Genomic DNA, 27,628 nt, shown 5'->3' with positions numbered 1-27,628 from the left:
ATAACATAATTTAGAAAATTATGGTTAGGAAACTGGCACAAATTAAGATACATACATATATGATTTCTCATGTTTTTTATTGGAAACGATTAAACTATCTGTGTGGCTCTGTATATAATCCACTTCATATCTCGCTCGTAAAATATTGACCATCAACTTACGGTGATAAGCCATTTTTATACGCGTACCCTAGAAATTTTGTAATTATTGCGGTCAATGTCGCATACTCTGGACTATCACATTCATGTTCTCAGTAAGTACCTATCTATCAAATTTCTACGTACGGTGTACCTCTACAATACCAATGTGAATTGATGCGGCACAGCTGATATTTACGAACTGATAAGAATAAGAACATATTTATTCATGTTTACTCGTTGGGCTTAAATCAGAACTCAGATATCCTGAAAACAAAGAAAATCTTCAAGGCTATCGACCAAGGCTTGGCACGTGCTTACAACTAATTTATTTTTTAACTTGCATAATCAATTATTATCTGTGATCTTTTAAACCAAAGCCTTGGACGTCAATTTCCCTACGGAAGCAATTCTAAAAGAGAACTCTGGCTTCAGAAAATGACGTGTAAGTCACATTTATCGATTCACATTTTATTTTAATTTTTTATATACATCACGGTAGGTATAAAGTACAGGAATACCTAAATCGTACAGAATTCTTCCTTTATAACTAATAAATGCATAAGTAATCCATTCGACAGTAAATTTATTGAACATTTCAATGTTTTAAAATGTTCGTATCAAAATAAAAACGTAAGTAGATTTTTGCTGTCACAACAACAGCAAAATAATTTTAAGTCTTTCCATTTTTTAGAATAAATCCGTGTTATTATACAGTATATTTAAACTATAGTTGATTAGTCATACAAAGAAAAATCTACCTATACTTTTCCATTCGTCTTAATATTAGCGAAAACTGCTTAGGATCTACTGTTGCCTGTTTAAAAAAATATAAAATTGATCGTACCTACGCTCGTGCTTCTATATCAATTTACATACCTATAATAAAATTGGAGTTTCTGTTTGTAATATTAAAAAAGCCCTTTTTTACTCAATGCATTTGTACCTACGTATACACGGCACATATACCAATGTAATATCTTTTACAATTTTTGTCTGTCTGTCTGTTTATCTATATGTTCTGGTAATCTCCGGAAAGACTGGACCGATTTTGACGGGACTTTCACTGGCAGATAACTGATAGAAAGAGTAATTATGACTACTATAATTTTTTTTCTTAAATGTAAACGCGTACTGTGTCGCGGGCACAGGAAGTTTTTAATTTACTGCAGTCCCTAAGGTATTGCGATTTATATTATTTCTGTCAAGAAAATCACAAAAGAAGTATCAAGTTCCTAAGTTCCTATAGGCGTATAGAAAATCGTTTAGGAATTTCTCTTCGTTTAATTTATGCTGTAAAAATTATAATTGTAAAGATAAGTACGTATATAACTTCTTACTATTTTTTTATAAAATGGCGACGATGGGCAAATCACCACTGTCCATAGACATAGGGCGTGCTAAAAATATTAACCATTCTTCACGACGTCAATGCGCCACCAACATTGTGCATGTAGTTCACTGGCTCACTCAACCTTCAAGCCGCATGACAACGCTAATTAAGTATTGTGGTTTGGCGATAGAATACCCGATAAGAGGGTGTTACAGACAGGCTCGCACAAAGTTCTAACCACCAAGCAAAATATAGGCACTTAGTGAAGGTTCAGAAAATTATGCCACATTATTTATTCATTAAATAACATTAGTTATTTGTTTTGTTACGGTAGCATATCTATAGCAAATACTTACATTTATACTAGAATACAATAACACTAGTGCAACTATTTCGTATGAAAAAAATCTGGGTAATAAGTAATGACATATTTTATTCAGTTTATAATATTTCATTTAATTTTTCTCTAACATTTAACAATTCATCTTTTCTGGAACTAAAAACAGTCCATAATTGTAGATAGATTTTATACAAATACATATATAAAAATGGCGCGGTAAATAAAATTTACCAGGTCTGTAGACGTGAGCAGATATATTACTCGATTCATCTTGTAGTGTTATTAGATTTACCAACATGAATCGTCATAGTTATTACCTAATATATGAAACATATACGTTAATTTCAAGTTGTTATAACTCTAAATAGACGGTATTAACATAATCATATTTTGTATAAGTATCGTGAGGTGACGTGATACCTACCAATGATGTTCTAGTAAACAGATATGTCATTAACGCACAAAAAGTGAAGACTAGAAAACGTCCTAATTGGGACGTTTGCCCTAAGTCGTTTTCATCATAATTATGCCAGTAATACGTTATAACACATCATAATTATGTAGTAATAAGTTTTGCGTAATTAAAACATCTAGTTATCCCTTTTACTTATTGTTTTTATCAAGCTATCCTTTTTACTTGTAACGAAATGTAAAATAAACGGTTCCCGGCGCGGCACACTTTTTTCTCTTGTTTAGTATGGGTATAACATATCTGTTTATTAGAATATCATTGATACCTACCTATAATTTCAGGTACTCCGGCAAAGTTCAGTTAGTTATTGTGTAATCTTCACTACCATCTTTACTGTTAGTAAATTACTTTATATGGATATTGTACCTACTCAAAAAGTTAAACAATTTCTTCAATTTATATAACGCCATTATTTGATTTTAAATTTATTTTAATAATTTTACTGCTTATAAATAATAATGTAACTTTTCCTAAATTGTGGTATATTTTTATTTAGTTTTAAAGATTGTAAAACAATTCAAGAATTTTTTGCTTTCTATTAAATTATATTAATATTACACGAGAAAAGACGCAAAATAGCCTTTTAGAGACCTTAATTTAGAAATTAAATTATGAATATAAAATAAAAAACAGAGCCATCTATTGTCCTATAATAGATAATATATTAATAGATTGGCAAAGCACCGTTTTGAAACGTCACTCTACAGTTCCACTTCCATGTCCTAAATTAGCAGCGCGCTAATCAATAAGTTCATAAGAAGGAGCAGATGGCGACACTAGTGATCAATTAATATACTGTAATGTTAGTGTAAATTGTAAATATGAAATTATCATCATTGAATACGATATTTTTCATAAATATTCAAAACCCAATCAATAGATCTGAAGTAATGGGCTATTTTATTTAAATTATTTTAAAACGTCACTATATTGACTAATTCTCCAAGCGTCAGCGGTCAGTCCAACATAAAAACGTAAAAGCTATACACCGCCATCTTGCGTTTGTAGTGTCAACTTGAAGTGAATTTGGTGCAGTAATTTTGTGATGTGTGCAAGTTATTGAAATCATAGTGTTCGTATCTTTGTAGTGTAATTGGTAAGTTGTTCATGAAATAAACACTAAAAACTTAAGGCGCAAAATTCAAGTATAATTCAGTAGAAATATAATGAAAATTCTGTAGTACTTTAAGCCGTCTTAACTCATGGCAATAAACAATTACAATAACGATCCATTCTGAGATGTACGGCTTTAAAAATGCTTTTAAGTTGAAATACAAAGTTAAAACGATATTTTTTTAATTTCAGTGTATCGTAACCTCGAAATGATTTAAAGAACAAACGGCAAAATGTCTGATGTAAAGCAAGTGAAAGTGGACAATTGGGGAATTTACTTCCTCCAGAGGCTTAAACACTTTTTCAATCGAACCGATTACTGCGACTTGACACTCCAGTTCCAAGACAATGCACAACTCAAAGTGCACAGGCTTGTCCTTAGTGCTTGCACAGAATACTTCGAATTACTGGAGCGAACATGCGAAATGTATGAAGATTGTTTGGTTATGCCGGATGATCTGCAAGCCGATGTTGTAGTTCCCATAATCAACTTTATGTATACAGGACAACTGGAATTCAAAATGGATTTACTAGAAAAGCTATATCAAACATCTCTTGTTATGAATATGCCAGTTCTAACAAAGCTTCTTGCTTCACACCGAAACCAACAATCACAATCAAATCATCAGACAAGGCCGGCTCCTAACAATTTCTATGGTAAAAGGTACCTTAAACATTCAAAGGCTGTACTGTCACCCAGCAGTAGCAATACCAGTAAACGTAGTTTTACAAATGCATTTGAAAATGCAGATACACCAAGACCTAAGAAACAGCATGTTGTAAGTCGTACAGAATCGCATGCTAAAAATGGTAGTCAAGAAACTGCAACATCAAGTCCAAAGTTTCCTATCTTTTCTGAGAAAAATAAACACTTGACGAAGGAACCTCGTCCAACCCGCTACGAGCTGCCAGAAGAACTAGATGAAGATAATATTTTTGACAATTCCTTCACAAACATATCATACACCTCGAAACCCCTGATGGTTCATCCAGAAACAACGAAACAATATACCTCGAAAAGAATTAAGTTATTTGAAGAAGGCACAAGTTCTAGATTTATGCAAGGTTCATCAAATAATGACATTGTGGAATGCAAAAAAATATCAGTTAACGATAGTCTCTTTATAGATGACAATAGTGTTGCCGATGATAATGACACATTTCAATCTTTACATGTTAAGGATGATTCTAAAGATGCGAGTCAACTCTTTGATCAAATCATTGACAACAATGATTGTTCCAATATAACAATAGAAACAAAAAATAATAAACAATCAGGAAACTTAGACCACGCCAAAATAATAAGTGAAGTGCTTAAAAAATACCCACATTTAGTCAAAAGTAATAAGCATATTAAATTAAAGATTCTTAACACTCCAAATAAACCTAAGAAAACTCGGGCATCTAATATCTCAAATGAAGAGAAAGACAATAAAATGAAGAATGAAACACCTGATTTTACATATGAAACTGACGTCATTGACTCTAAAGAAGCAGCGAGACTCATAGCATTAGGTGCAGAGAATATCAGGGGTCCATGGATCTGTCTTATTTGTGGAACACCTGGTAAAGCTTTACACTTTACTTCCTACTATAACTTCCGTAAGCATCTCGTAGATATTCACAATGAAAAGCCTGTGCCGAATATATGTGAATATTGTGGGTTGAAATCCCAAAAAAGGAATTACTTAGTTCACCATCAATTAACAAAGCATGGAGTGGAACCTCCATCTCATTATAATTTCCCAAAATGTAACTATTGTAAGTACATAGCTCTTAATGAAGCATTAATGGTAAAACATAAGTTGACTCATACAGAAGTAAGGAGTTTTAGAAGGAATGTAAGTACAACAGCGTTTACAACATCTAATTTAATGTTAGATCATGCCCAGAAAAGTGGTAGTAAATATGGTGATAGAAAACATAATTTGCAATGCATTTATTGCCTTCGAATTTTCCTGCGCGAAAATAATCTGTATGCTCATTTAAAAACTAATCACAAAGAAGCTGCTAAGAATGACGGTCTTATAGATGACTCTGATGAAGAAATACAAGAAGAAGAAGAAAAACCGAAAACAAAACACAATTCAAATGAATCTACTAATTACATCAAAGTGGAATTACCAGTTAATTATGACAACTCATTTGATGATAATAATGTGCAGTATCAAATTGAAAGAAGAGCAGATGGTAATATACATGTTGTATCTAAAAAACCGCGTGTAGTAATGCCGATGCCTAAACACAAAATATTAAATCCAGGCTTCATAATGCAACAACAAAATAATTCTTCATTGCCCAAACAACAAAAACCAAAATCAACTATAAACACTACACTAAAAAGAAATGAGTATTTACAAGAGCTTTGTGTATCTCCAACTAGTAATGTTAATAATGAGGAAATTGTATTAATTGATAATAATGAATATATTGTTCAAGATTTCCAATTAATCCCTAAAAAAGAAAAAAATGTTGGAGAGTACATAATGACTAATACCGTAAACACTAATAAAGATGAATCAATGCAATCAATCATACCTACAACTTCTATGGAATATCATAACATCCATAATGCAAGTGGTGATGCAAAAGTTTTTGTCAAAAAACCAACAAATGCCAATCAGCCTATACAAATTGTTGTTTCAAATGAGGAAGAATATAAAGCTTTAGTATCTAACCCATCTGTCATATTTGAAGATGGAGATTCTAACAAAGCTTTAACTGTGTTAGCTCCTGGCACTTCATCATTAGAAACTGCTACAATCGACTTAGACAATGCCCAATCTAATGACATGATGATAATTCAAGATGACTTTTCTATAAATGTATCTGAAGCTGTTGCGGCTAATAATTCAAATATAGTTGTTGTGTATAGTCATCCAGTAGAAGACCAAAATAAACAGTATCAAATTATAACAACACAAGCAGTTGAAGCACAATTTGTTCCATCCTCAGCCATTATAACTCAAAATTACGAAACTGTTACAACTTGTACACCTGTTGTGAGTGCCCATACAGCATTAGATAATTCATGGCAAAACAATATTCAAACAAATATTAATAAATTACCACTAACTTCCACCGAATCAGAGTTACATGCCATGACTGTCGCAGAATCAGTAACCATTTCACCTGAATCTGAATCCAATACTAATATTAATGAGTTTTCTGAAGTCCCAATAACAACATCAGAGTCAGTTGCTATTAACATCAATCAAATTGTTGAATCGCAAAACCAAACCATAGAGAACAATTTCAATGAATCAAATGTTTTACCCAATATTGCTGAGGAAATGAATAATGTACCTGTGTGTCAGCCGAGTTCAATAATTACTCTTGAACATCCCACTATTATCACTGATGATCTACAACAGACATTGACTGAAAATAATATTCAGCCAATTTCATCAACTGACCTAGACAAATCTGCTCCCATGAGTACCTTTATTAACACTATTGAGGAGCCATTAACAACTAATACACTAGAACCCATAACTGAGAATGCTGATCAAGTGGCACCAAGTGAACTAGGTCCGGTTTTCGATGAAGAAATATTAGTACCAGAAAATCAAAGTTCTATTGCTGATGCCCCAACAGTCATTGAAAATACAATAGAAGAAACCAATGTATCTAGTGAACCTTTAAATGAGAATGTTATTAGTGAAGTTGATAATAGCATTACACATTCATCAGATGAGCAAATAGGAATTGAACAATCTACTGATGAACCTTTGATTGAAGAAGCTAATGTTGAAACTGAGAAATTAGAAGAACAAACAAATGAAATGGAAGTTGAGGAAACCATAGAAAATATTGCGAGAGATATAGGAGTAAATCCCAACACAATTGATAAACCAGAATTACCTAAAATCACTGAAAGCTTAGAAGAGAATCCTGTTGCAAAAGTAGCAATTGCCCAAATAGAAAATCTAGCATCTGAATGGTCTGAAGATGAAAGTGAAACATTAACTGAAAATGAAAATAAGACAGATAAGTCTAATTCAGAAGCCAAAAACGATGACGCCAGTGAAATATCTGAGGTAGAGGAATCAATTGAAAATATTCAACAAGAAATGGAAAAGCAAGTTTCTGTTGATTTAGTTCCTTACACAGATGAAGATATAAGTTCATCACAAGACGAAAATTTACCTAAACTTCCTGAATTGCAAGAAGATAGTAAAGTGAGTGATGAAATTCAAACCAACTCAAAAGAGAAAATATCCTTACTTCTTAATGATTGGGATGATAATGATTCACAAGAAGATAACACACTTGTCACATGTGAAGTTAAGATAAGTGATCATGATCCAAAATCTCAAATCACTGATGAAAGCATAGAGAATGATAGTACTGTAGTAGATAAATCAGAAATAAGTAAAAATGATAATATTAAGAGTCTAGTTAGTGATTGGGATGAAGATGATGAAGAAAATAAGGAGTAATAAGGACTGATCTGAGAAAATTTAACTTAATTATTATATACATTTACATTTTTTTGTGTTTTTTTGTATCTATAAAATAATAATTACTCCTATACACAATAGACATGAATTTTGTATTATTTAGGAAATATTTCCTATCCATTCTCGTGTAAAATTTAAAACACAATTAGATCTATTGTTTTTTTATACTTTATTGTAAATTATGAGATTTATTTCTGTACATTATATACATAAAAATGTACATTGTGTAATGTAAAATGATTATATTTCCTTTGTAGTTTGACAGTGTGTAAACCAATGTAATTGTACTGTAATAGTCTGTTATTGAGTCTTCTAAGTAAACAATCAAAGTTTAGCTCATGTTAGTGTGCTTTCAATTATATATTTATATTATATACATACATTGTAATGTTAATAATTTGTAATATTGAATATTATAAAATGTTGTTAACATCATAATTCAGTAATGCTCAGAGTCTCATTTAGCAAATTTTATTTACATATGTCAAAAAAGTGCGTTATATTTGGACCACATCCCATGTTAAAAATATGATAACTGCTAAAATACACAATGTATGGTAAATAATTAAATTAGATATTATAAGTAAAACTTTGTTTGATTTAATCAGCTTTATTCATAATGGTAATCATGAAACTATTTTTACAATAAAACAGGGCATGATAATATAGAAACAACAATTAAGTATAAAAAATACTATTTATTTATATATTCATTTTAGTACTAGCCAATTACACAATACTATCTTTCCTTAGGTGCATTTTTATTATTTGTCACTAAATAATTGTTAATTAAAACAATTTAAGTTTTCTGACAAGTTGAAATAATTCAATGCATTTACATTTTAAATGCAAAGACAATACTAGTGACGGAGCACATTGCCAATTGTTTACATTTCTGCATAAATATAAAACAAATAGACAAACATTAAGTCTGATTATTAAATAAAATTCACAAATAATGGAATATAAGTTAGATTTTAAGAACAGTGGAGTTTTCCAAGACTGTTTCTTTATCACAGTTTCTTAACAAATCAACATAACTAGGAAATAACACAAAAATACTAAACATACATATTTAAATTGAAAATAATGATGTTAAAAGATACTTCACATTACATAGTGTTTTATGAGAAGAATCCTACATCTTATCTGAAAGTGCTAAAAGATAAATACATTACCTACGAAGATGAGAAAGTTATGGTAACAGATAGAAATTTATAGAACTATGATTATTCATAAAAAGTTGAAAAGTGAAATTGTATCAGACAATCTCAAACAACCTTAACTTTGATTATTTGAAGTTTAGGCAATTTCTAGTTTGTATTTTTTGATATCAATAATAAGCTTATTAACAATGTGAAGCAATGTAAGAAAGTTAGAGAAATAGATATATCTAAATTTAGATATTTTTTGTAGCGATAAACATTAATTATATGATTAATTTCTCTCTAAAGAATGTTTTATGTACACAATTAATTACATTATTTACATTTATAAAAAGTATTATTTATTGCTTAGTCATTAGATATTGAGACTAAAACATATTTGACCATATAAGCAAGAAAAACAAAACCGACAAGCACAAAAAGATTAGTCAAAATATAGTACATGTTAGACTGCTGTTCAGTCACCACTTCACTACCACCGCTATTATTTGTGTTTTCTGTGTGTAGGATTGCCTCTTGCCTTTCTTTCAGCAGTTGTTCAATCTCTTCTACATATTCAGGAAATAGTTCACAAAACATTTTGTTTTTTAGATTTATTTCGAGGGATTCCGCAGCTAAACAGCGCTTTTGGTAGTCTGAAGTCACGATGGAACCTAACGTTGGGGTTTTCTCTAGCATAAAACTGAGCAGACCAGTCAAAATTGTGGAAATAGACCAAGCTGGGTTCCATGTGTCTGGGTGGAAATCAGTTATGCTAAGGCACAATTTTGTATTCGTCTTGAATCGTCCATTTGGAGTAATCATGTAGATAGAAGGGGGCTTAAAAGGAAATTCTCTTGGAAATATAATTTTTCCGTGATAGTATCCGCCTTCATACGGACTTTTTTCGGGACCTTTTACAACGTAATGCCATTCTAGAATGTTTGAAGGAACGGGTTCCGCAGTCACATATGGTACAGGATCATTTTTCAGCCGGAGGTAATCTTGTTTTAGTCTACTAGTCGCTCCAGTAACCTTAGTTTTTGCCATTGTTTGTGTAATAGAAAAACATGTAAAAGTCAACTTTTACTGTATTTATTTAAATGTTAAACACAATCAAAGTGTTCATGTCACGCAAATGAAGTCGAACAAATTAATATTAGTACAAAAGTATATAATTTTCTTGTAATCGAAGAATCCTGAATGAATAAATATAATACGTCACTGCACATAGTCACTTCCCATGTGTCAAATTCACAAATTGCAGAGTTGCCAGTACCATGGAGAGCTTGTACTGCTAGTCTTTATTGTGGATATAATGTACTATATAAAAGGCTTGGTTTTAATTTTAATCGATTTAACGGTCAATATTTTAAAATGCATCAATATGTAATAATCGTAAAAGATGTAATATCGCAAAATAAAAGTCGAAATGATTCTATAAAAATGTATTTGTCAGTATATTAACGCTTCCTGAATAAAACTAAGGTCAAGTACCACAATTAATAAGCATATTTCTTATTTCGTGATTAAGCTGCTTAATCGTATCTTCGTCGGGATTATCTTGTCTTATGAGTTGATCTCTTTGCATGATAAGTTCTCCAAGCTTATCGCTTGATGTAGTTTTGGTAGCATTTCTGTAAGTAAATTTAATAATATTATTAGGGAAGTGTTTTTAAATTTACTGTATTTTTGAGTGCATATTTTACATTAAATCTTTTTAATTTAGCATATGTAGACTATAGTATCTTTACCTAAGATAAGAGATATTATAATACAAATAAAAACAATTGAATATTATTTTGAGAAGCCAAGCATGTTGAGTTATTAGGAAAAGAAATACTTCATCTTATTATACAGATTACAAAATAGTGGTTTCAGTAGCACAATGTAGCGACACATACACTACACTAAATAGGTTAAAATCAATAAAAACTTTTTATTTCACGGCAGAAGCAGACGTATGTTCATATATGAACTTGAGCTGTGGTAGGATAGAAAGTGCATTTTATATTACTATTTAATCCCAACATTCTTACATATAATAAAAATAAATAATATATAAGGTAATATCTTATTTATTTTTCTGTAAATTGTTGTATCACATTATTAATAGATAGATAATGTATGAAGAAGCAATAAACAAAAGCATTTTTTATTTACAATATGTAAATAATGAAAGCAATATAATATAAAAGAACATCATCGATTAAATGTACTTTAACCAATCATCAGGTCATTAATCCACCGCCTTCGTATTGTGTTAAAAATAATAAATAACATGAATTACTAGCAAACATATGGATACCAACTTACTTTAAATCACCCAACTCCAATTCAGGGCCTATAAAAATAAATTGCGTGAATCAATTAACAAAAAAATAAATATATTTTCACTATATAATGAAATTGAAAACAACCGCCGCTGATTGAAATCAGGAAGCCAGTGATAAAGTAGAAAAAGTATGTGGGAAAAAATATCTAAAAAAAACTGTTACTTGCAATATTTGACAATAAAGAGAATACTACCACTGTCGTAACTACTGAGTTCTTGCCGGTTCTTCAGCTTCACTAAATATAGTTCGTTAAATAACCATTCCGAAGTGTTTGCAAAAGATAAAGTATATTTTGATTTTCCCACTTTACATTAAAAAGAGAAGTAAACTATGTTGGCTATATAATAGCTAGTTCGCCAATGTAAATTATTACGGCCTTCGTAGAGTCAATTTGAACAAAATATATTTTGATTCCGTTTTTAAAACCGTGTTTTTTTTTTCATGAACGTTTTATACTTACTCATAATTGTATGTGAATTCAATGCAGGACTATTCGCTAGAATGTCAACATAATAATTGTCTTTCAGTTTATCGATATCCACATTTGTTTGATTCTCTTCTTTATCTTCGATGGGATCCAGGCTGAAACAATTTGTCATATTTTTATAACTATGAAATACTAAAATGCATTACAACAATATATAACAAAAAGGCCAACGACACGCGGTGTTCCCAGGCGGTCACCCATCCAAGTACTGAACGCGCCCGACGTTGCTTAACTTCGGTGATCGGACGAGAACCGGTGTATTCAACGTGGTATGGACGTTGGCGATATATCATACAAATTTTATGATTATAATCACAATTCAAATCAGTTCAGTGAAATCAACCGTTTAATTATTTTTTTTTAAGACAGGATACTCACACGTTATGTATTATACTTACAAAATCGGCGAATACAACTTCATTAAAAAAGACATTTATATCACATTTGATTAAATACAGAGTATATTTAAATTGAGAAAAAAAATTATGTATATTGATTAATGTACATAAATACTACATATAGGTAAAATTACAAATGAATGGTGGTAAGGCTTTATGCAAGCTCGTCTATCTCTCTGGATAGGTACCGTCCACACTACACTACTACACTCATATTCTACCGCCAAACAGCAAAATAATACTATGTGTATTATTGTGTTCCGGTTTTGAGGCTGAGTGAGTCAGTATAAGTACACGGGATATTACATCTTAGTTCCCAAGGTTATTATGAGATGTGATTAATATGTATTACAGTACCAATGTCTATGAGCATTTATGACCACATACCAAACAAACGACCATAGTAAACTAGTATAGTGAACCATTACAGGTGTCAAAGAAATTTAAACAATACGGGTTTCTTCTACATTTTTATTATTGATTACTTTTACGATGGTGATGATTATAGTAGAGTAGAGTCAGTAACTCCTTTGTGGGGCAATGTATACGGTTTTACAACAGGATCCCAGAAAGCGTTCAAAATGCCTCTGTTGCCAAATTTAAAAAAAATTTATTAAGGAACGCCTGTGTGCAAAAGGTTACTATACAATTAATGAGTTCATGATCGGTAGCACACCTTGGGAATGAAACGATCGCCTCCTGGCTATTTCATCTCATATTAAATTGTTTATTTATATAATACATAAGACAAACGAAAAAAAAAAAAACCCGCTGAGTTTCTTTCGCCGGTTCTTCTCAGGTGAGGGTATTTTCTTTCCGAACCGGTGGTAGTGTTTCAATTGACCATCAACAAGAAAGTGTAATGCTTCTATATTGAATAAAGTTACTTGAGTTTGAGTTTATAGAACACTAGCGGTCGCCCGCGGCTTCGCCCGCGTAGATAACGGTTCATAATCAGTCTTTTAATATCCCTACTGCTGAGGCACGGTCACATTTGAAGAATTACTGCAACCGGCGCTTGGATCTATTGTGATAAACCTCAAATTCGTGATCACAACACCTCAGCCAGACCAACATCAGCCACGAATCTGATGAGGTTCTTAGGGTCGGAGGCCATTATACCCTCTAAGGACCGGAGTTAGAACATTTTATAGTTCTATCTTTTATAGTTTAGGCATCATACGCAAAAAAACCTTGAGAATAAAAAAAACCTAAAGATTTTTTCCTTTTTTGTCCGAAAAACCCAAAATATCTGACGGAACCCTATTTTTTTCAAAATAAAATTTAGCCTATGTTACGCGGGATTAATTTAGCTTTCGAATGGTGAAAGAATTTTTAAAATCGGTCCAGTAGTTTTTGAGCCTATTCATTACAACCAAACAAACAAAGTTTTCCTCTTTATAATATTAGTGTAGATTAGGACACAGGATGGGAGGGTAGACCAAAGTGACCTTACCTCATTTCTCCCAGCTGCCGGCGTTCCTGACGCAGCTGAGTCAGCATTTGTCGGCGAGTGCTGAGTTTAATGAGATGCAGCTCTCTGACGGCGCGGCCCCACTGCTCCTTGAAGAAGGCCTTTGACTGAACTGCGCTATCCAACTTTTCTTCCAAACATCGCTGCAGAAGGCATTTGTAGCGTTGAATAAAGGCATTACTCGCTTCATGCAGATTTTACCCCGCTCGCCAGTCGTTCGATACTGGTTGCCATGCAACGCTTTTGCTTATTACGCTTTATTCCTCTCATATTTCTTGGTTGTTCTATTTTTCTTACTTAAACGCTATAACTGTACCTTCGCTATATCTTTCTTGTATATACCTTCTGTGCTTGTTAAAATATATGTGTGTAAAAACTATATCGTTTAATTTATCGCTGTTTAACTTTTCCTGGGACAGTTAAATTCAACTATACATTTTTCATTACTTTAAAACATACATACGATATCATCTGGTGTGGACTACAAATTAATCTTAATCGGAATTAGTTGATAGCGAGTTAAAAGCGCTGAATTTTCTTGCTGTTATTTTTTGTCTTTATGTTTATTATTCATCTTGTTCTGGGCGGTGAATGAGATGGATATAATTGTATGAATGTTGGATGTGTTGAATGAAATGGCAATTCATTGGAGCACTGTGGTAGAATATCCAACGCTTTTCCTTAGCCTAGCAAGGAGAGATGTGCAAACAAACAAGAAAGCATGCGAAACTTTAAAAATAAAATTGAGAATCTTTTTCTGGTAGCAGTATCAGATATATTTTTTCCATATCCATTATTTTTTAATATGTAAGAAATTGATGCATATTTCATTCATTTATTTAAGAAACCTTAAACCTAACATTACATACATATTATGTATTTAGTAACAAACAATGTATAATTACCAATTCTTGTATGAGACTCGCAGTTTGATCTTTCGTTAGTCCCGAATATTTGCTCTCAGCGGTTTTCTCGAAATTCTTCATATTGTTCTAGAAATATGCAATAATGTAAGCTTATACTGTTTCGTCTAAAGATTCAAAAAAATGTCCGCTAGAGGCAGCAAGTAGGGAGGTATAGTACGACACAACTTAGATGTAGCATCGGCAAAATTCGTAAAACCGATCACATCCGAATTGAGTACGCTATCCCAAATTATCAATATCTATTTATCACGCGAATATGATCTTTGCCCAAACGTAATAACTTGTAATATCATATGACCTAATATAATCATCAATTTGACAAGTCAATTTACATGCACTTGCTTTCTCTGACGCGAGAATCTATAGCGACGAAAAGTGTCGAATGGCGCGATAGGGAGCTATTTCTATTGGTCGTGTAAATCGGCAGTAATCGGTTTCATTTTCAATCCATTGCATTTTCCGATGCTACATCTAATTTGTGTCGTACTATACTATTTTTTGAAACTTCAGATGACATCAGAATAATTATACTTCTACCAGGCATCCGCCACTAAGACTCATTTATTTTACCTTAAGGACATCATTCTGTTTCTCCAGCATCTGCAACTTCTGCTGTAACTCCTCAATAATCATGTCCTTCAGCTTCAATTGGTGATTCATATCGTCTTCCATCTTCTGCGACGCCTCTCTCAACTCCTGATACTTTGCAGTGTAGTGTGCTTCTAGAGCCTTCTTTGCATCTAACAACTAAAAAAAGAAATCGTTTTTTTTCTAAATCATAAATGTTAATAAAATAATTACAAATTCACTTGGTGGTAGGGCTTTTCTTTGCAGTGCAAGCCCGTCTGGGTAGGTACCACCCACTCATCAGTTATTCTACCGCCAAATAACAGTACTCAGTATTGTTGTGTTCCGGTTTGAGGGGTGAGTGAGCCAGTGTAACTACAGGCACAAGGGACATAATATCTTAGTTCCCAAGGTTAGTGGCGCATTGACGATTTAAGGAATACTTAGTTAATATTTCTTACAGCGTCATTGTCTATGGGCGATGGTGACCATTTACCATCAGGTGGCCTCCTTCTTTTTGAAATCGATTGAAATAGCAACTCACCTATTAAAAAAAACATACGGATTACATCATCGAACGAAACATTTTTTTCTTTTTTTTTTTTAAGTACCTATGTCTTACTGTACAACATGTAAAGAACCTATGAAATAACTGAAAGATTATTTATTTTTGCGCAAAAGCAGTCTCATTTCGTTTAGCAATCTCTCAGACCAGCTTTGATGACAGAAGTTTTGTAAAAGAAAACATTGTCAGACTTATAGTCTATTCCAATGGGAAGAGGAGAAAAGGTAAATAAACAACTTTGACCTTGAATTGACATGTCATTTGCGTTCGACTAGTGAGGTGAAAATAATTGAATGAATGGGTAATGAATGCTAAAGAACGATATATATATATTTTATTTTAAAAGTAATTTTCCGTTTAAATAAAGCCAGGTCGTAATAAAAAACTTCAGAGAATTCCGCATAAGCATCCGTGCACATGATACGAAAGACGAGAGACGAATGTCTTTCTTAACATTGTATCATTTTCAAAACTATAAAATTGCTATGCACAAAACTGATCTACATTTCGAGATAAGAGATTATTTTTAATTAAAATAATTAGTATTTATGTAGTTTAGTGAAATATTACAAATGAAGATATATTAATCAAGAAATGTTTGTAGTTAATCATGTATCAGAATTATCAACAAAACACTTGTGATATTGAAAAATACGGTATGTTTTGAATGTTTCCTTTCGTCATTGTCAGCCTACCTTCCTCTCTCGCTCCGTGTTCCGGTAGCCGCGAAGGCGGAAGTCCTCGGTAGCGCGGCTCAGGTCGGCGGCGAGGTTGCGGCACTGCTCGACGCCCTTGCTCAGCTTGTACTCCAACTCGCTGCGACGCTTCGACCACTCGTTAGCAAGGAGGTCGAGATGATAATCCTCTTTGCGTTTCAACTGGAGAAAACAATCACATATCAAGACATAATTAACAAGTTAGGTGGAACAATGTATGTGTGACAATGTTATAATAGGCTATTTGACAATGCGAAAAATTAATTGTGAATTATTGTAATCAGTGTATATTATGAGTTAAAAAATGGCTATTTACTAACGAAAGTTGAAAATAATACTTAATTTATTCAAAAATCAATAAATAAAAATGCATTTTTTCAAACGTTTGTCACGTGACACAAAACGCCCCTGATTGGCCGGGCTTATGATGAAGTCACTTGCTTGTTAACCTTGCTTTTCTACTATATGTACCACAGATTAAAATACAGCAAAGTGACATCACCGACTCCATTGCAGCACCATATTGCCCAAGTAGCGTTTTCGCGCGTTATTTAATAAATGAAATTTTTCGGCAAATATGTACTAGAAATAAAAAAATCAACTTTTACTGGGTTCCTTAACCTCTACTAAATAATATAAAATGGATTTTAAAAACCAGTCAAATAGCCTATTCAGAAATTATTCTTTAACGCTCTTTTATTCGAGGAGTCATAACATCGATACTATGACCAAATTCCGTCTCAATCTCATAGCGCACAGATCACAGGTGATAAAAATTTAATAGTAAATATTAATATCACATATTTTGATTACCTGTATTTTAAACAACTCCTGTTGTTTCTCCTTCCAGTCCTCGAGTTCCTCGACGTATTTCTTCATGACACTGTCACGCTCTTCTGGAGAAAGGGCGCTGTGTTTTGCATCTACAAAGGGATAAATGATTAAATATTACAAACAACAAGTGTTCTGTCTGCAAACAAATTTCCTCTTGTAATTGTATCGTAAATACGCACCGCAGTCTGTATTTTTTACACTTGTATCGCTTTTTGTTGTTTTCAATTGTTCCGGTTCCCTGAAATAAATGTATGTAATTTATAAAAAAAATATTTATATTGAAAACAAAAAGGCCAACGACACGCGGTGTTCCCAGGCGGTCACCCATCCAAGTACTGAACGCGCCCGACGTTGCTTAACTTCGGTGATCGGACGACAACCGGTGTATTCAACGTGGTGTGGACGTTGGCGATAAGACAAACAAATTGTACCATAATATGTAAGTAAGTATTCTTTATTGTACACCAAAGAATAAATAAATTATACAGTAATTGCAAAACTTGATCTAAATGTACAATTGGCGGCCTTATCGCTAATCAGCGATCTCTGCCAGGCAACCATGTTACGTAGGACATAGTAATCAGTAATTAAACGTTTCAGGTGTACATATATAAGAGAAAAACATACTTATACGAAATTAAACATATACATAGTAAACGTATATATACTATATTCAATATATAATAAGCTATATGTATAATTTGTACTACAGTTTAAATATGACTATAGGTAACATGAAATAATAAATATAAAATATAAGCCAGATACATCGCAGAGTAGGAGTTTAGAATAAATAGAAAAATAAAAATAATAAATATTAAGGAAACAGGTAGACAAAGTTTAAGGGAGATGGAAGTTTGCTTTTAATAGCCGTTTGAATGTTGCTAGGGATTATAATATGAAATATAATAAAAAAAAAACATATAAAAGTTATATATATTTTTTCTCAGCCACAATCTTTCGCAAGAATTTAATCGCTTATGAATAAAATACCTAAGGAAAAAATAAAATAAAATGATAAAAATTGCATTCAGTAAAACAAACTACCTATCTTCTAACTTTTCAGTTCTATACTACATATTCGTGTGCATAACAATAACTTATTTTAATACTGATCAACATTACCGAAAACATTACAGCTCTGTGAAAGATACTTCTTAAGATCCATTTTTTTGAATATACTGATAATACTGGTCTAATACCATCATGAAATAGTTTAGATATGTTTGTTATGGGAAAAAAACAATGAAATGAATTAACGTAATCGTACTCGTGCGGCGGGCAGTCGCGGGCGCTATCCGCGCACTGCACGTGCGCGTCGCACGCCGGCCGCGGTCTCGCAAACTCCTCGCACATCTTCTTGATAAGCTGTGCCAACTCATTGGTCTGCAAGATGGCGTCGCCCGACGCCGTTCGATACCTGAAATTAGATATGACTTATGTATTCACTATTAACTAGTATGACGCTTTTGGATATCGAGTCGAGACGGCGTAGTGGTTAGAACGCGTGCATCTTAACCGATGATTGCGCGTTCAAAGGGAGAGGAGGCCTTTAGCCCAGCAGTGGGAATTTACAGGCTGTTGTTGCTGTTGTTGGATATCATTTATACATTAGGGTTATATAATTGATTGTACAGTAAGTACATTCTCTGGCATCGATAATGCGATGCAAATTAACTACAGGGCCGTAGCCATGATTCCATTTTTGGAGGGGTTTGTGCTCCAGAAAAAAAAACAACAACAACAACAGCCTGTAAATTCCCACAGCTGGGCTAAGGCCTCCTCTCCCTTTGAGAAGGTTTGGGACATATTCCACCACGCTGTTCCAATGCGGGTTGGTGGAATACACATGTGGCAGAATTTCTATGAAATTTGTCAAATGCAGGTTTCCTCTCGACGTTTTCCTTCACCGCTGAGCACGAGATGAATTATAAACACAAATTTAGCACATATATATAGTGGTGCTTTCCTGGGTTTGAACCCGAATTCATCAGCTAAGATGCACGTGTTCTAACTACTCGGCAATCTCGGCTCTTTTATATCTAAATAAGCATAAATATATTAAAATTAAACGTAATTTATGCTAATTTATTTAAAAGACAACCTACGACATTTTATGTTGTAGGGGGCAAACGAACAGGAGGCTCACCTTGTGGAAAGTGATTACCACCACACTTGCGGGGCTTGCAGGTGCTTGCCGGCTTTAAGGAAGGAGTACGCTCCATTTTTTTAAGGTTCCGAAGTCTTATCAGTTCGGATAAACCGTTGGCGAAAGCTGGTTCAACGGATTTGTGCGAGGTAGAAATTGTTTTAAAAATCACGCTGTTGTGGATTAAACATCAAGGTGGTGCGGGTGAAGCTTTGAATTTTGACGACATGTCAGAAGGTGAAATCTGAATAATTACTTGCAACCTTTCCCGTGGAAAATTCGGTAAAAGATGCAGAGTGATCCAACATCTCTACGTAAAGCCAAGGGATCGAGCAGGTCCGAAAAGGCTTGATCTTCAATAATTCGAGCCGATTTGCGTTGGATACGGTACAATGTACAATTGGATAGAGTAATAAAGCAATCGTATATGGACTAAGTTTAGCCGGCGCTAGTCCAAGAATTTGTTAGATTAAAACTCGATTTCAAACGCAAGTTTGTTCAGTTTTTCTCCAGCCTGTGGCCAGTGTATGAGGTGTCTACGGTACTGTCGTCTACATAGCAGTGAATGTTACAGATTTGCAGCAAGTCATTGAAATGCAGAAGAATCAGAGTGGGTGATAGAACGCAGGCTTGTGGAACACTGCATTGACGAATTTTAAGTCAGAGCACGCACCATATATGTATAACGACTTTAATGCTCCGATCAGCCAAAAAGCTTGTGATCCAGTTGCATAATTTCCCAGAAAACCCGTAGTAATTATGCACTGCATTGACGAATTTTAAGTCAGAGCAAGCACCATATATGTATAACGACTTTAATGCTCAGATCTGCCAAAAAAGCTGGTGTTCCAGTTGCATAATTTCTGGGGGAAAGCATTAGTGAATAATGGAATTATTCACTAATGCTTTCCCCCTTCTCTCAACTGCTTCCGCCAATTTATGAGTATGAGGTAATCTAAAAGATCATCGGCTGAACAGCCCAGACGAAAACGAGAACAAGGAGGTAATGGCTAGAGGTCTATAACTGGACGGGTTTCGCCAACCCATCCAATTATAGGGATCGGACGCACCAAAGCAGTCTTCCAAGAGTTACTTAAAAAAATATACAGGGTTATTAGTAATTCGACGTATTCTCGTTAAAATGTGATAGGGGTGAGTATTTGCAATATTTTTAACCCCCATATACATCATGCAGAAGTGAACCGTTTTTAAGGAATCACGCTTTTTAGCTTTTTTCAAATTCTTCAAAAATGCAACATCAAACATTTATTTAAAAAAAAGTATCAATTAAAATCTACTTTTTTCTTCTGATTTATTAAAACAATTATATAAACACTGGACATTTCTCAATATTTAAACAATTATCGGTCCAAATTTAAAAATGTGAGACAGAGAACGATATTACCAATTTCAATTTTTTTTTCCCTCAAAAATGGCTTAAAAACAAAAAAAAAACATTATGAAACTTGCAGATTATCTAAAAAACATAAATGTTGTCTACTACATTCCTTTCCGAAAATGTATAAAAACTAGGAATTTATTTCAAAGCAAACGAAATAAAATGATCAGAATGGCCGCAGGTGAAAAATTGGCACTAATGGGCGCTCTTTAAAATTCCCACAAAATTAAATAAAAATAACAATGAAAAACTTCCATACTTATTTAACTTACTTAATTTAAAATAAAATGTAAAAACATAAACAGTTCAATAGCTAAGCTATAATAAGCATTTGTAATATAGCCTAAATAAAGTATTAATAAGCAAATTTGAGATACTCTGGATAATGGATTCTATCCTTACTGATATCCTCACGAAAGGGATATACATTCGATATCGAGGATTATACATTCGATAACCGCGACTTTTATTGACTCAGCGAAAAAAATACGGGGGGCGGGCGTGTTTGAACCCCCAAAAACCCCCGCTACGGCCCTGATTTGCTATATAACATAATAATGCCTTACTCTGCTTATAATATCGTAAGTCGTATCTACCATCTGTTTATGTAAAATCTAGATATATTGTAAATGTAAATAAGATATTTTTTTTACAAATATACACTATACCCTAAGGAATAAACGACACTGTTTTCTCTCATACTGTACTATTATTTTCTTGATGACTGTACCTAAACATTTCGAGAACATTTCAATTCAATATAATAATAAATTTGAGCATACCTAGTAGTATTTCCAGGTGCAATATTAGTGTAGGCGACGCCTCCCACGTCGGCATTCAGGTCAGTGCAGCTCCCACTCTTGACTTCGAGAATAGGCCCCTTCTCCAAATCTCCATTTCCTCTTTCGCTTTCTAGTTGAGTTGCACTTCTGGCTGATAAAAGCGAGGTCTTCTAATTAAAAAAAAATAAATGCTTAAGTAAAAAGGTTTTATAATCATTATCTTAATTATTATGTCTCTTAATAATAAATTCTAATGACTATGCACAGTTTGCTGTACATAATCTTACGTTAAAATCCAATAATTATTTATATTTTATTTTTATCGTATTTACTAATAAGCAATGACATTTTAATAAACAGATATGTTATATCCATACTAAACAACAGAAAAATGTGTGCTGCGCCGGGGACCGTGTATTTTAGTTTATTTTTACATTTCGTTAAAAGTAAAAAGGATAGCTTGATTAAAACAATAAGTAAAAGGGATTAATTACTATGTAATTATAATGTATTATAACGTATTACTACGTAAAACGACTAAAGGCAAACGTCCCAATTAGGACGTTTTCCAGTCTTCACTTTTTGCGCGTTAATAACATATCTGTTTACTACAAAATCATTGCTAATAAGATAAAAATCACAGTTTGTCAATAAAGCAGTGGTTTGCGAGCCGAGTAGCTATGTAAAAAGTCGCAGCCCCCACGCCTACAACACGTGATAAGCTTAAAAGGAATATTAGTTATTCCTTAATTAATTTGGGCCATACCTAAAACTTTTTAAAAAAAAATTTATTCATTCACACACTTCAAACATTATGGAAGTCTATTAATTTGAAACATATTTAGTACAAAATTTTATGTAACTCTCAATGTTTAATACAATATTTAGGTCAAATATTGTAAACTGTGTGCTAATTTGATAAACGATAATGCACTATTACTATAATCATGACTTATTTACACCTGGGATTACTTCAGACGAAGGTACTACTCAACAGCATAACCAAAAAAAATCATACAGAAAAACTTATATTGATAATATTTTTTACTATTAGAAATAATATCAAATAAATATCATCAACATCACATACATTACTCTAATCCCAATGTAAGTAGCTAAATCACTTTTGTTATGGAAATTCAGAAGCAACGACGGTACCACAAGCACCCAGACTCGGCCAGAAATCGAATCCAGGACTTCGAAGCATACCCATGAAAACCCGTGAACGCACTACTCGACCACGGAGGTCGTCAAAGAATAATAATAAATTGTTTATTTTCTTACAATTAATAGTGTAAATAAAAGTAGTATTTACTGGCATATCATTCTTGACTCCGAGATACTTCAAACTCATTTCCACATCCATATAAGGTTTCCTGCTATCTTTAGATTCACCCCCATCGCACCTTAGCATAAAACATCTTTCATGTATAGTTAGGGAGTTATCGTTGTTGCAGAAGTTATTCAGAAAGTGATCTATGTTATCTGTTGGAACCAGTTTACGAAGATCCATGCTGCATATACCTGGAAATTTACAATACAAGTAGGTAATTAGAAATAATACTTACTTACATAATATTCTAATCACTACTAAAACCACATATACCTTCTTCTTTAAATATTAGTAAGGGCAACACAAATATCTTCTTCTCTATATGGCTATGAATTTTTTTCATAGTGAAAAATTTTGTTACAGCATATAAAACATTAAAATACAACATACAACACTGCTTTGATAAAAAAAAAAAGATATCACTATATTTTATGATGCTAAGAAATATGTCATACTTTTTTGTCCATACAAAGACCATCAATACATGTGTGAACAGGGAGATACAATTAGCAAAATTTCTATTTGGTTTACTACACACAAGCTATACCAATGGCTATGTGGTCACTGACCCACGTCTCCGTCGACGCGCAGCGTGGCCACGAGCTGAGGGCAGCAGGCGAAATATCGAGTGAGGCAGTCGAGCGAACTGCGCACGCGCAGCGATGAGCGCTGATTCAGCTGCGCACGCGTACCCGACACGGGCACCCTGTGTACAACATTATCATTAACTAAGAGATCTTTAAAACATCATTACATAATGTCGGGATGATCTAGAGTCGAGATGGCCCAGTGGAGAGTCGAGATGGCCCAGTGTTTAGAACGCGTGCATCTTAACCGATGTTTACCTGGGTTCAAATCCAGGCAAGCACCGCTGATTCAAGCAAGCATCTCGTGCTCAGCGGTGAAGGAAAATATCTTGAGGAAACCTGCATGTGACAAATTTCATAGAAATTCTGCCACATGTGTATTCCACCAACCCGCATTGGAACAGCGTGGTGGAATATGTTCCAAACCTTCTCCTCAAAGGGAGAGGAGGCCTTTAGCCCAGTTTTAGTTTTTGTTGTTGTGGGGATGATCTTTATTCATATTTGAAATTTATTATTATTTAGATATTGTACTTCTATATATTTCAACAATATTTCTTTATTACCTGTCAGATGTGATAGTATGTGTAAAGACAGAATATGTCACATAGCAACTTAAATCATCATCCTTTGAATCAATAGGCAGCAACTGAAAAACAATTTATGCTGACTTATGGTTTAGCCACAAACATATTTATGTATATTAAATTACTCTCAGCTATCACACTCAAAATAAGCATAAGAAAATGATAAATAATTTCACTCACTAAATCTAAGTTCTCAACGGTTCCTATCAACAACTCCAGCACAAACAAATGGTTGTCGCTACCTATTTGTATAAGACCTTCGTCACATATCAGCTTTGGTCGTAGTTCTGGAGAGGATACTGTTTTCTTACTTTCAACTATGTAATCATCTGAAATATACACAAAATTTTAACTTCTGTTATCACATAGAATCCTCTATAAACCAGGTTTTTATGACCATAAATATGAATTAAAATTCCAAATGTACCATAAATATAATAGTAAAGCTATAAATATGATAATTAAGACTACAATTATAATATTCCAATGAATATCTTACCATTGAATCGTTACAATACATATTATATAGAAATATAAATATTAATATGTTTTCATTAAAAACATATTAAATATTACACATTAAGAACTTACTCAATGATAATAGCATAGTACGACTATCAGGTTTAGTAACATTTTTGTTGGAGCGTACTGAAGGAAAAGCAACTTCATTGCTATGGAACATACGTAGTTCATTGCGCTGAAAATAACAAAAAAATATATATCCTCTATGCTCTCTCTCATTTGTTATAATATGTAGTATTTATATTATTGATTGATTGAATTGTTCTTTTTTTAAACGACAAGTTTTCATACTAACAGGCGTTGGTGTGCTTATTCTGTCTTCCACTGAAAGACTCATAAGAAGCTGAGGATGACAGCATTTGCCTTCTGACTTCACACCTAGTAATTTGTGCCATGTGTGTTTTATCTGAAATTAAATATTTTCTACATAGTACACGTGCAAAATTATTGACGATGTATTCTTAAAAAATTGTCAATAGTGTAAAGATTTCAAATGAAATAAATTAAATGTAAGTAATATTACACATATATAATCAATGATTAATAAGTAACTTAAAAGATTTATTAAGACAACTTATTATTATTAATATGTATTATTGGAAAAAAAGTTGTATATCTTATATATTACATACAAGATTTACAAATATGACCTAAAATTTATAATGATGGGCTCATCATCAGGGCTAAAACAAAATATAGGGCATTTAAGGCTTTAAATGCCCTATATTTTGTTTTAGTTCACATATGTCTATTTATGTGATTGATTGTATAATGTTACCTATTTATTTTAACATATGTTAAGTCCTTGTTTAATTTTAATAATTGTGTTAATAGCATCAGTGGAAACTAGCTGATATATGTAATATTGTATAATATTATGCCATAAGTACATTTCATTGTTAGTTTCCCTAAACTAAAATAAAATATAATTTATGATTCTTTTTATTTAAGCTGCTTACCTCAACAACCTTATTGTTAGGACAGGGCTGAGCTCCGAGAAGACTCAACAATAAATAGCCAACCTTGTCCTTTCTTCCTTGTGTACTCGTTGTGTAAACTTCAATTTTAACTGGTACATTTTGAACCCGTAAACTATAACAGAAGGTTAAATTGTATAACTGATAAACTTCATTTTAAATAAAAATATTAGTTTCATTTAATCATTAAGCTAAATTAATTGGATTGTATTCAAATTATTGGCTGCATAAAGGAAATAGTCAATGTATTTTTTTTTTTATTTATTTATTTTGGAAACATACAGTAACTATTGAATACATAAAAATTTTAACACAAAAACTATTACTTAAACCTAAATTGTTTCCTATGTTAAATAATACATACAATTTTTACAGTTACAGTATAGATGCAAATAATTATTATTAAAATTTAATTACAATTTTAAATTTAACAATCTTCAAAGCTATATAGTTCAATTAATAAGGCTAATTATCACTTACCTCCTAAAACGCCGTTTATCTGCCTCCCAAACAAGTTCTGCGTCAAATACTGGTGCATGAGATGGAACAACTGGATCCGTCTCTAGCATATAACCATTTAAAGAACCGCTTACTATAAATGGACACTTTAGAAATCCAAAACCAAGTCCTGAAAAACTTTTAATATTATATACATTTTCAAATAATATTATTATAACAAAAATAAAAGTTATTTGCCTTCTCTGACGTTTAGAACTATTTGGATTGTGGGACCTCTTAATTCATCCATCAATGTTTTATTTTAAAAATATGAATAAAATGTTAAAATTTGATTTTTACACAATGTAAACAAATACTTCTAAATTCAAAATAAGTAATAATAGACAAGCAGACTAAATAAAAAGACACTGTGCACTTTGACGTACACAAAAATATTGCCCTTTAAAAAATCTGATTTTAAATCTCAAGTTAAAATTTAGTTTATTCAGTTTAGCATAATGGCAGAACAGATTGATTTCATATGAAAGAAATATTGTACTATTTCACATATATTATTTACAATGGTTCTCTATTAACCAGTATCATTAACCAGTATCATTACTGTCGTTAGATGTGTCAATAATAATATTTAGCAACTATATTATTTATTCAGTATTCTATCGCTATAAAACCTTAAATACTCATAAATTTAAATATAATTATTGAGCTTAATAGACTTTAATTATTATATTTCAGAATTATATTCATTTGTTTCAAAATATACAATCTCCCTTGATCTATTGTCTATTATAGGCGGAAACGTAAATAAATCAAATTAATTTTAAGTAAAGTCAATATAATTTGAGTTATATCTTTTTATTTTTAATTTAGAATCTTTAAAATAAGTTATTGCGAGTACATCAAATGTTTTAAATAAAACCCTGCAACATTTTAAGAAAAGGCATTTATTCTAATAGATCTAATAACTAATACTTGTTTAATAAAGACAATCAACTGCTTATTTTATGTCATTTTCATTAATATCAATTTAAATACCTACAATTCAATTATTATTAATTATACTCAATTCAATTATTTATTATATATTTAAATGTATTAAGCTAAGTTATATTAGTGTTTAAAATTACGGTAAAATAATTTTAAAACATATAATGAAGAAATTTATAAACGAATACAAAGCGATACGAACACGATCTATAGCAGAATTATCTATAGAGCAACGGTAAACAAACAAATATACCTTAATTTTATTGAATTTCAGTATTTTAAACTACCCTATTTTAATTAAATTGGAATAGTTATTTAAATAAAATCTCATTCGTCGAGAGATTGACTTGTAATTCCTGAGTGCTCACTGTGCTCAACGGCCAATGCGGTGATAGAGTGACGCGCGAAGCTCAACCGGCGTGGATGAAGTGGATCACCGGAGCGCGACGAAAAGTAATTTGTACAAAAAACTAAATTCAACTCATTGCGATTGCCGTGCTGTTCGTGATGTTTTGTCTGACCGCACAATATATCGGTGGTCAT

General features: G+C 32.5%; 3 protein-coding genes and 2 non-coding genes across 5 annotated transcripts; 1 reads left to right on the top strand and 4 right to left on the bottom strand.

The window, feature by feature from the left end:
• The first annotated feature begins 3,189 nt into the window (after positions 1 to 3,189).
• On the top strand, positions 3,190 to 8,405 carry LOC124534889 (centrosome-associated zinc finger protein CP190). Its single transcript, XM_047110930.1, has 2 exons — positions 3,190 to 3,378; positions 3,588 to 8,405. The coding sequence occupies exon 2, from the start codon at positions 3,629 to 3,631 to the stop codon at positions 7,835 to 7,837; it is 4,209 nt and encodes a 1,402-aa protein (XP_046966886.1). The 5' UTR covers positions 3,190 to 3,378; positions 3,588 to 3,628; the 3' UTR covers positions 7,838 to 8,405.
• Positions 8,406 to 8,536: 131 nt separating this feature from the next.
• Positions 8,537 to 10,270, bottom strand: LOC124534890 (ubiquitin-conjugating enzyme E2 J2-like). Its single transcript, XM_047110931.1, has one exon. The coding sequence runs from the start codon at positions 10,051 to 10,053 to the stop codon at positions 9,373 to 9,375; it is 681 nt and encodes a 226-aa protein (XP_046966887.1). The 5' UTR covers positions 10,054 to 10,270; the 3' UTR covers positions 8,537 to 9,372.
• A 166-nt stretch (positions 10,271 to 10,436) lies between these two features.
• LOC124534933 (centrosomal protein of 120 kDa-like) lies at positions 10,437 to 27,628 on the bottom strand. The gene is made up of 20 exons (XM_047110975.1): positions 27,454 to 27,628; positions 26,120 to 26,267; positions 25,622 to 25,754; positions 24,958 to 25,068; positions 24,732 to 24,837; positions 24,321 to 24,469; positions 24,120 to 24,202; positions 23,539 to 23,675; positions 22,952 to 23,160; positions 21,637 to 21,806; positions 18,577 to 18,726; positions 17,486 to 17,544; positions 17,286 to 17,395; positions 16,452 to 16,634; positions 15,195 to 15,371; positions 14,604 to 14,690; positions 13,681 to 13,841; positions 11,800 to 11,921; positions 11,320 to 11,347; positions 10,437 to 10,640 (listed from the first exon to the last, which is right to left on the bottom strand). Exons 1-20 carry the CDS (start codon positions 27,626 to 27,628, stop codon positions 10,493 to 10,495), a joined length of 2,646 nt encoding a protein of 881 aa, XP_046966931.1. The 3' UTR covers positions 10,437 to 10,492.
• On the bottom strand, positions 11,991 to 12,109 carry LOC124534977. The gene has a single exon (XR_006966768.1). It is a non-coding gene; the product is annotated as a 5S ribosomal RNA (ribosomal RNA).
• LOC124534979 lies at positions 17,598 to 17,716 on the bottom strand. Its single transcript, XR_006966770.1, has one exon. It is a non-coding gene; the product is annotated as a 5S ribosomal RNA (ribosomal RNA).

The sequence above is a fragment of the Vanessa cardui genome, chromosome 13 (assembly GCF_905220365.1).
Source record: "Vanessa cardui chromosome 13, ilVanCard2.1, whole genome shotgun sequence".
NCBI lineage: Eukaryota > Metazoa > Arthropoda > Insecta > Lepidoptera > Nymphalidae > Vanessa > Vanessa cardui.
The sequence above is the reverse complement of the archived record's forward strand: the minus strand, read 5'-3'. Positions and strand labels throughout refer to the sequence as shown.

Coding starts and splice junctions, on each gene's coding strand:
- LOC124534889 (XM_047110930.1), top strand. CDS start 3,629: ATGTCTGATGTAAAGCAAGTGAAAGTGGACAATTGGGGAATTTACTTC.
- LOC124534933 (XM_047110975.1), bottom strand. CDS start 27,628: ATGACCACCGATATATTGTGCGGTCAGACAAAACATCACGAACAGCAC. Junction 25,755..26,119: donor GATAAACGGCGTTTTAGGAG/GTAAGTGATAAT, acceptor CTTCTGTTATAG/TTTACGGGTTCAAAATGTAC. Junction 11,922..13,680: donor CGGCAGCTGGGAGAAATGAG/GTAAGGTCACTT, acceptor AAATTGTTTCAG/CCTGGATCCCATCGAAGATA.
- LOC124534890 (XM_047110931.1), bottom strand. CDS start 10,053: ATGGCAAAAACTAAGGTTACTGGAGCGACTAGTAGACTAAAACAAGAT.